The 10352-nt window shown below is 36.9% G+C and overlaps 1 protein-coding gene across 3 annotated transcripts in view; it reads right to left on the reverse strand.

Moving 5' to 3' along the window:
- LOC102423757 (selection and upkeep of intraepithelial T-cells protein 8-like) overlaps nt 1-10352 on the reverse strand; it is a 36423-nt gene that overhangs the window by 14133 nt on the left and 11938 nt on the right. For 2 of the 3 annotated variants that reach the window (XM_014454561.2, XM_014454563.2), the window contains exons 2-4: nt 9578-9658; nt 2681-3028; nt 2054-2332 (exon numbers count right to left, since the gene is read on the reverse strand). In XM_014454561.2, the coding sequence (XP_014310047.1) occupies nt 2054-2332; nt 2681-3028; nt 9578-9656 (706 nt within the window). In that variant the 5' untranslated portion in view covers nt 9657-9658. Of the gene's footprint in view, nt 1-2053; nt 2333-2680; nt 3029-3619; nt 3721-9577; nt 9659-10352 lie in introns of all 3 variants that reach the window. The other variant, XM_023752756.1, reaches the window with a different exon arrangement.

Consider the following 10352-nt stretch of genomic DNA (forward strand, 5'->3'; position numbering starts at 1 on the left):
CAGGCCCAAACGGGCAGTCGGACATCCCTTGAGGGGTCCCAGATTGGAGAGGGTGCAGGCTGGGCTGAGGGACACACACTGCCGTGCACAAATTTTGTGCACTGGGCCTCTAGTATATATATATGGCTAATATGCTCAGTGTCTGTCCAGGTAATAATGTCACGTAGCAAAGCCCACCTTCCTCTCCCCAGTGACAACTAGCCTCCTTAGTTTCTTCAGCCCAGGAACACAACTTTCCTTATAGCCAGGTGCAAACATTTTACACTGTAATCAAATGTCTGTGAAGGTTTTCCCATGCCTCATCTCATTTGATCCTCACGGAAGTCCTGGAGTAGATAGATAGGAGACTCTGTGGAATCCTATTTTCTTTTCATTAGCCAGAAAGTGGAGATTTAGAAAGTTTAGAAACTTAACCCGACCGAAAAAAAGTAAGAAATAATGGACCTTGAAAATGACTTCAGGTTTTCTCACTGCGCAGAATATAGCCAAACACTGTTACAGTTAAATATTTTACCCTTTGTCTCTTTGTGTGATCTACAATAATAATCTGCTTTGTGTTGATATTTACTGCTGTGTTGTTGACAATTACCTAAAAGAGAAGTTGGGGTGCTTTACTGGGCTGGAAAAAGTTTAGCTAAATCAGAAACCAGGTCTAATTAAGCAAGTTTATTCTATATCTATAAAAGGCTAAGTTGACTCATGCATGCACGATACATATAAAGCTCTTGCTGGCATCAATCGCAGGCATTTGTTTCCATCTGTCATTGTTGATCCTGAATTTGGTTGACACTTCTATTATAGAGAAAAGAGGAATAGCTATACTAAAATATTTCTTCTAATTAATTTCCCTTCAATGTGCACAAATTCATGCACCAGGCCACTATTTTGATCATAAAGTCCTAACTGAGCAGGTCATAGTGGATAGCCTATAACTTCTTTAGTAAAAGGTTTACTTTCACCTTAAGCAAGACTTATCTATTGCTCTTGTGCACCTCAGTTAACAGACCTTTGAAATGACAGAGTAATCCTCTTTTGAAGACTTTTGGGAGGCATAAGCACCCTCAATGGATCACACAATCTTGTTAACTATTGTGTAATATAGTCAGAGAGATTTCTCTGCATTGTTCTCTCCCACCTCCATGTAATCTTTCTTACATCCCTCTTTATTTTTTAAATATATTTTTATTGATTTCAGAGAGGAAGGGAGAGAGAGAGAGAGATAGAAACATCAATGATGACAGATAATCATTGATGAGCTGCTTCCTGCACACCCGCTACTGGGGATCAAGCCTACAACCCAGGCATGTGCTCTTGACCAGAATCAGACCTGGGACCCTTCAGTCCACAGGACAACATTCTTTCCACTGAGCAAAACTGGCTAGGGCTTATATCCCACTTTAATTCTAAATGTATAAAAAGAATTACAAGACTATCATTCTTGTGAGCATTTTAGATCTTGCTTCCAGGCATGTCATCAGTTTGGCTCAAATAAACTCTTACAAAAATTCTCCACAGGTTTTGACATTCTTGCAATATTGTGAGGGTCTACTGAGATAATGCATTTTCCTTTAAAGCTGTAAAGTGTGCCTAACCAGTTTTGCTCAGTGGAGAGAGCATCGGCCTGAGGACTGAAAGGTCCCAGGTTCGATTCCGGTCAAGGGCAGGTACGTTGGTTGTGGGCACATCCCCAGTAGGAGGTGTGCAGGAGGCAGCTGATCGTTGGCAGCTGATCAATGTTTCTCTCATTGGTGTTTCTAACTCTCTATCCCTCTCCCTTCCTCTCTGTAAAAAATCAATTATATATATATATATATATATATATATATATATATATATCTGTAAAGTGTATTTCATTTCATGGGTTGTAATTATCTTTCTAATTTTCTTCCTCTAAAGCCTTCCTCCCAGCGCCTGACAATATCTGTGTACCTATAACAATCATAAAGAGTCACATTGAAAGAGTGCTTGATAATGTACAAAGCTTTTTAACATTATCTCACTTATTTTCTCTAAATGTTGCTTTATTCACAACCAAACCCTGCCAAACACTCACCAGCTAAGATGATATTTATTTGTTTCCCTTCATGTGACAGAGGGTTGCCAATGTAGCAAATCATATCACCGTGTGATCTGTATCTGATAAGAGTCATCTTGATGTGGAATAATCCAGCTCCATCCTGTGAGTAGGATTGTGATGAATGTGGAATTACCTCTCCCTTGCTGTCTTTGCACACCATCTGGGGCTGTGGGAACCAGCCTCCTGAGTTACACTCCACCATAAGTCCATCAGTTCTAGGAGCCTGAATATGGATCTGTGTCTCCAAGCCTAATGCTGGATAAATGATATGGAAATCAAGATAGTTTGTATTGAAGTTGAGTTGAAAGTTGAAAGGAAAAGGATATCATTAATCTTGTATTCTGCAATATTAGAAAAGGTAATACTCAAATCTACTCAAATACATTGAAGCTACAAGTTAGACTATCTTTGGTCACTCAGCACTGTTTATTTACTGCATAGTATATTTTTGCATTAGATATAGGGGCTTATCTTCTATTTAAAACACTTGAGATACTTTGTAAATATAAAAAAGACAATAAATAAAAAATGATATATTTTCCACAAATTTCAGCTCCTGGGGTCACAAGACCATTGATATACAATGTTCCACCATAAACATACCTGCTACACTCAGGTCCATGCTTGCCACACTGCTGAAGTTGCTATCCTTAAATGAGCACTGGTATGTTCCATTGTCAGAAACGCGGATATTATGAAGTCTGAGAGCCACTTTGCCCTCCCCAATGGCCTCTTTCACAAACTCTGTGCGATCCACATATTCTGGGGCAGCTTCCCCTTTCACTTCATGGCCATCTCTGTATAGGTGAACAAGCTTGGAATGGTCACCCTTGAACCAGGACACCTCCATGTATTTTGCACTTTGTGGTGGGGACAACTGGCAGTGAAGTTCAGTCTGTCCTCCTACTATAGCCACCAAGTGAGCCGTGGGAATGGTCACTGTCCACTTTTCTGTAGAGAAAGATAGAAAACTAGGATAAATTTGAGGCCAATGACATCTTCATTGCTATATATTGAAGGACACACTGTATTATTCCCATCACACCTTGCCATTCTAAATATTCAGCTCTGAACATATCTCCATCTGCCTAAATCAATATTTTATTTATTTAAAAGATCTATGTTACTACATTATTTTCTTATCAAATACTCACACTTGGGTTCTGAGAAGATGGCAGAGCAAAAAGTACCAGGAATCTGAATCCCTACTTAGACAATAATTGCACTGGCAGAATCTGCCTGAGGTAACTATTTTAGAATTCTGAAGTCTATGGAAGGCCTTCAATTTCCATGGGAAAGCTTGGATGATAAATTGCATTAATTGTGATCCATTTTAGCTCATATCACAGTACTATCTACCCAATACCCACCTTCAGCCTCAAGGCAGCAAACTGGAGACACTTTCACATAGCTTATGGGAACCTGAGTAAGTACAAAGGACCCTGTCCTTCAAATACTGGGGATCTGTGCTGTCATCCCTGATTGCTGCTTCCAATCACAGAGATTGGAGGTCAAAGAGGCAAGTGGCCACTTTTGTTTTACCTTCTATTTTTTCAAGCCATGCCTCTCTACCTGAAGTGACATTCTGGGAATTTCAAGGGTCAACATCCTTTCATTCACCCCTTCATTTTCCTCTTTTTCCCCTGTTGAACACCAGGCATTAAAGATTAGAACATTCAAAAGCAATTGAATATATATGGAAAATTAGAAAGTGACCACATATATTCAGGAAAAGGGACAGACTCAGAAAAGACCCAAGGAGACCTAAAGTTTATATCTCAAGCTAATCCTGGGCATACCAACAGCCTACACCAATAAAACAAAACAAGAACAATAAAGAAAACAATAACAAAAAGACAGCAAATACTGGAAAAGGAAGGGAATTATATTTTGAGTTAACACATTAAATTCCAATGTCCAGTTTTCATTTAAAAAATCACAACACATACAAAGAAACAGGAAACTATGGCACATTCCAAGGATCAAATAAATAAACAGAAACTGTCCTGAAAAAGACTTGATGGCAGATCTACAATTAAATACTGTAAAACAACTGTCTTAAAGATGCTCCAAAAACTATAGGAAGAAGAGAGATAGTCAATAACAACAAAAATGTATGAACAAAATGGAAATAAAAATAAAGTCCTGAAAACCTAGAAAGAAAACAAAAAGGAATTCCAGAGCTGAAAAACACAACTGAAATGAAAAAGTCATTAGAGGGATTCAAAGGAAGATTTAAACAGGAAGAAAAAGAATCAGTTAACTTGAAGACAGGACAATAGATATTATTAAGCTGGACAACAGAACAAAGATTGGAAACAGTGAACGGAACATAAGGGGGTTTGTGGCAGATCATTAAGTAGACCAATATATTTATTGTGGGAGTCCCAAAAGGAAAAAAGAGAGAGAGAAAGGGACAGAGGGAGTATTTGGTATAATAATGGCTGAAAACTCCCCAAATGTGATGAAAGACATGACTATAAACATCTATGAAGTTCAACAAACTCCAAAATGAACTCAAAGAAAATCACAAATAGACACTTTAAAATCAAACTTTTAAAAGCCAAAGACAGAATCTTGAGAGCAGCAAGAGAGAAGCAACTCATCACATATGAGGGATTATAAACATATTTCTCATCAGAACTTTGGAATCTAGAAAGAAGTGGAATAATATATACAAAGTGCTGAAAGGAAAACAAAACAAAAAACCCTGTCAACCAAGATAAACAAATCTGAGGGAGTTTGTAACCTCTGGATCTGCCCTACCCCATCCCCCCCCAAAAAAATACTCAAGGTAGTTACAGTAACTTGAAGCTGTATGAAGAAATAAAGTACCCAATAAAAGTAAATACATGAGCAAGTATAAAAGCTATTGTTATTATAACAATGGTTTCTAACTCCACTTTTTGTTTTCTATGTGATTTAAGAAACTAATAGATTTTTAAAAAAAGTTATTAGTCTAAAAGCTAGCATTATTGCAACTTTGGTTTATAGGTCCACCTTTTGCACTGTAAATGATAAGAACCTAATGTGATTAAAAGAATTATTAGTTTATGTCTTAGGGCACACAATTTAAGGATACAATTTTGTACCATAAACAAGTGAAAGGAATAGGTACAGAGCAGTTAAAGAAACAGTTTTTGAAATTCTTGTTAAAGTTAGGCTGTTATATATTCAAATTAGAGTGTTACACTTTTAGGATGTTAATGCAATTTCTATGATAACTACACAAAAATAGCTATAGAATATATAAAATAGGAAATGAGGGAGGAATTTAAACTATTTATACAAAAATTCAACTAGATACAAAAAGGAAAGTAATGAAGGAAATGAGGGACAATAAAGCAGTATGGCATACAAAAATAAATAACAAAATGATAAAAGTAAGTCATGACTGTAAATGTAAATGGGTTAAAATCTCCAATCAACAAACAGAGCTAGAAGAATGGATATGCTACCTACAAAAGTCTCACTTTAGATCCAAAGACTCAAATAAATTGAAAGTGAAAGGATGGAAAAAGATAAGCCATGAAAGAGGAAAAGATAGTGATGATTGCACAACATTATGAATATATTTATTATTAATAAACTTTACACTTAAAATAATTAAAATAGTTAATGTCATTTTATGTGAATTTTCCCACAATAAAATTTTTTTATTGATTTTAGAGAGAGACAGGGGAGGTGGTGGGTGGGGAGAGAGAAGGAGGGAATATTGATTTGTTGTTCCACTTATTTATGCATTCATTGGTTGATTCTTATATGTGCTCTGACAAAGGATCAAACTCACAATCTTGGTATATTGCAAAGATGCTCTAAACAACTGAGCAACCCAGCCAGGACCACAGTGAAAATGTATACTTGATGGAAAATAAAACCACATATGGCAAAAAAGAATAACAAAAAAGAACAAAGGCGACAAATAGAAAACAGTAAACAAAAATATGTTAGATATTAATCAAGTTATACTAATAATCACTTTAAACATCAGTGGCCTGGCCGAAACTGGTTTGGCTCAGTGGATAGAGCGTCGGCCTGTGGACTGAAAGGTCCCAGGTTAGATTCTAGTCAAGGGCATGTACCTGGGTTGCGGGCACATCCCCAGTAGGAGATGTGCAGGAGGCAGCTGATCGATGTTTCTCTCTCATCGATGTTTCTAACTCTCTATCTCTCTCCCTTCCTCTCTGTAAAAAATCAATAAAATATATATTTTTAAACATCAGTGGCCTAAAGACACCAATTAAATCACAGAAATTATCAGAGTAATTAAAAAAACAGGATCCAATAAAATGTTGTCTACAATAAACCCACTTTTAGCATGAAGAGTTTCAGTTTTACAAGAGAAAAAGTGTAACATATACAAAACAGGGCATGTTATTTAGCCTTAAAAAATAAAATCTTGCATTATGCTACAATATGTATGAATCTGGAAGAAAATAAATTAAATAAGCCAGTCACAGAAAGACAAATACTGCATAACTCCACTTATATGAAGCATCTAACATAGTCAAACTCATAGAAGCAGAGTAGAATGGTAGCTCTTTTGTGACTGAAAGGAGGGGGAAATGGGGAGTAGTTTTTAAATAGGTATTTTGAAAAACAACATTATATTACTTTATGGGTAATGCAAATACCTTATAATAACTAAAAATTCCTAGTATCTTTCCCCATTCCTTTGCATCATCACTGTAATTCACTTCAGTTATACATAAACTATAATCATTGATTACATTGTTGCTGTTATTATCTTGAACAATATTATTTCGGTCAATTAAGAATAAAAAAAATTTTAGTGTTGCCTTAATTTATTCCTTCCCTATTGCTCTTCTTTGCTTTATGGAGATCTAATTTTCTGACTTGTTTCACTTTTCTTCTCTGTGAATAACTTCTTTTCACATTTCCTATAAGCTCTATAAGTGAATTGGGTGGGTCCCTAGACCCCTGGCTTCTTCAAAAAAATTTTTCTTTAATTTTCTGTTGTTTTAATATCATATGGCTCAATGTAATGTTTTAGTAGTTATCCTGCTTCATGTTCTGTAGGTTTCCTGGATCTATGGTTTGGTGACCGATATCAATTTAAGAAAATTCTTAGTCATTATTATTTCAAATATTTCTTCTGTTCCATTCTCTTTTCCTTTTCCTTCTGTTATTGCCATTATACATATATCACACTTTTTATAGTTGTCTCACAGTTATTGGATTTTCTCTTTTAAAAACAAACAAACTCCTTTTCTAATTGTTTTTTTTTTTTTTAGTTTTGGTAGTTTCTATTGATATCTTCTCAAACTCAGATTCTTCCCTCACTCAGGTCTAGTCTGCTAATGAGTCCGTGAAAGGCATTCTTCATTTCTGTTACAGTATTTTTTATCTCTATAATTTTAAAAATTCTTTCCTAGAATTTACATTTCTCTGCTTACATTTCCCATATGTTCTTGCATGTTGCCTACTTTTTCCATTAGGGACCTTAGCATAGTAATCATAGTTATTTTAAAGTCCCAGTTTGATAATTCCAACAATATTATCATATCAAAGTCTGGTTTTGATGTTTGCTCTGCCCCTTCAAACTACATTTTTTGCCTTTTAGTAGGCCTTGCAATTTTTTTGTTGAAAACCAAACATGATGGATTGGGTAAACGGAAGGAACTTGTGTTAAAAGGTTTTTAGTGATGCTATAAGTGTAGTGGGAGAGGAGGTATTCTTTAGTCTTATGATTAGATCTTAGTCTTTTAGTTAGCCTATGTCCTTAGCTGTGAACTTCATCTCAGCTTTCCCCACCCCTACCCCCTTAGGTGATCTGGAGTTGGATATTTTCCTACCTCCAGATCACTCAGATTCTGATAAAACACTAATAGGTTAGGTTCTGGTAAAACAGTCTCTCTTGAAAGCAGGCCCTATTAAGAAGACCATATTTCCAAATCTTGACTATTGTAAATAACGCTGCAATGAACATAGTGGTACATAAGTTCTTTTGAAATAGTGTTTCAGGTTCCTTCGGATAAATTCCCAGAAGTGAAACCACTGGGACATAAGGCAGTTTCATTTTTAATTTTTTCAAGTAACTCCATACTATTCTCCATAGTGACTTCACCAATCTGCATTCCCACCAACAGTGCACAAGGGTTCCCTTTTCTCCTCATTCTCACCAACACTTGTTTGCTGATTTATTGATGATAGCCATTCTAACAGGTGTGAGGTGATATCTCATTGTGGTTTTAGTTTGCATTTCCCTGACACTTAGTGATGTTGAGCATATTTTCGTATGTTCATAGGCCATCTGCATGTCTTCTTTGGTGAAGTGTCTTCGTGTTGAGCAGCCCAAGTGTCCATCAGTAGATGAGTGGATATAAAAGCTGTGGTTCATTTACACGATGAAATACTACATTTCTATGAAAAGAAATAAAATTTTATCCTTTGCAAAAGGATGGAGCTGGGGAACATTATGCAGTGAAATAAGCCAGTCAGAGAAAGACAAGTACCACATGATTTCACTCAAATGTGGAATTTAATGAACAAACTGAACTACCGAACAAAGTAGAGACAGACTCATAGATAGACAGCAGGAAGACAGCCCTGGTTGTGTGTGGGGTTGGGTAGGGGGGAGAAGGTACTGGGGAGACTGAACAAAAAAAAAAGAGAGAGAACTCACAGACATGTAAAGCAGTGTGGTGATTGCAGGAGTGGGGGTGAGGAGGCATTGAGGTGGAAGAGGGATAGAGAGAATAAACGGTGATGGAAAATAAAAAATTTAAAAATAAAAAAGAAACCTTAGCCAGTTTGGCTCAGTGGATAGAGCATTGGGCTGTGGACTAAAGGATCCCAGGTTCTGGTCAAGGGCATGTACCTTGGTTGCAGGCTTGATTCTTGGCCCTGGTCAAGGCGCATGTGGGAGGCAAACAATCAATGTGCCTCTCTCACATTGATATTTCTTTCCCTCCCTCTTCCTTCCACTCTCTCTAAAAATCAATGGAAAAAATATCCTCTGGTGAGGATTAACAAAAATAAATAAATAAATAAATAAATAAATAAATACTATATTTCAAAATGGTTACTTTTCCCCTTCCCCTTCCTAAAACATGAGGTGATTTTTATCCATTATTCACTGTTAGATCCTAGTAAAAATGCTGGAGGTAAAATTCACAAAAGTGAGTTCTCCCATGACTGGGCCTTCCTGGAGCTTTTAACTCTCAGACATGTCCACACTGAGCTTCCAGCAATTCAGTAATTACAGCTTAGATCTCCTAACCCAGGTACTGGTTTTCACAGAGGTTTCTGATCTAGAGGTTGAGTCTCTAACTCTCCACTTGTCTAACTTCCCAATTTGTCCTATGACCTCACTTCCCTGTTGGACCTAAAAAGAGTTATTGATTTTCAGCTTTTTAACTTGATGTTAGGATGCATGGACGACTTCCAAGGTCTTTACATGCTGAACTGCACACTGGAAGGCTGCCCTAGGTTCTTTCCATAGCTGTGACTCAGTAAGAAAAAAGTAGATGTTCTTACCTGATGTTGATGTCATCACTTGTAGGAGAAGAAAGCCCACACAGTACCCAGAAAAAGAAGAGGATTTAAGCTTCATCATGCCTGGAAAAGAGACAAGGAGAAAGTCGTGGACTATGAGATATTTGTAGGAATTGTCAAGATACATTAAATTAATCAAGATCACAAAGAGGGACAACTTTGAGACTCTTCCTTCAGAGTATAAGTTCTCTCAGTGCTCAACAGAATGACCATGTCCACCCGAAGTGTTCTGATTAGAAAAGGCCTTCCCAGTCCCTTTCTCCCACTAAATCAAACTTGCTTTTAATCTCTCTTTCACTTTGTGACCTCACCTACTAAGTCAGTGGTCGGCAAACACATTAGTCAACAGAGCCAAATACCAACAGTACTTCTTCAAAATAGACTCACCCAGGCCTAAAACCGACTTCTGTGCGTGGGCCACGAAGTTTTAATTGCATTGTACGTGCATGCCCACATGTGGTATTGTGTGGAAGAGCCACACTCAAGGGGCAAAAGAGCCACATAGGGCTCGCAAGCCGAAGTTTGCTGACCATGGTACTAAGTGAACATTTCCTCTAGTAGGTGTAACAAATGAAACAGAAAAAAACACTCTAAGTGAATGAATTGGGGGAGGTAACAAAAATGTCAAGCACAAAAGTATGAATGTCTAAGCATGCATGGTAAAGTAAGGAAAGTATTTTTTGAATTCATGTTGCTCAACTATTAAGATGAAACCAAACTGCAGGTGGAACTAAAATAGCTTAATAAATGTTTTTAA

This window comes from Myotis lucifugus, unplaced genomic scaffold, assembly GCF_000147115.1.
Source record: "Myotis lucifugus unplaced genomic scaffold, Myoluc2.0 scaffold_37, whole genome shotgun sequence".
Classification (NCBI taxonomy): domain Eukaryota; kingdom Metazoa; phylum Chordata; class Mammalia; order Chiroptera; family Vespertilionidae; genus Myotis; species Myotis lucifugus.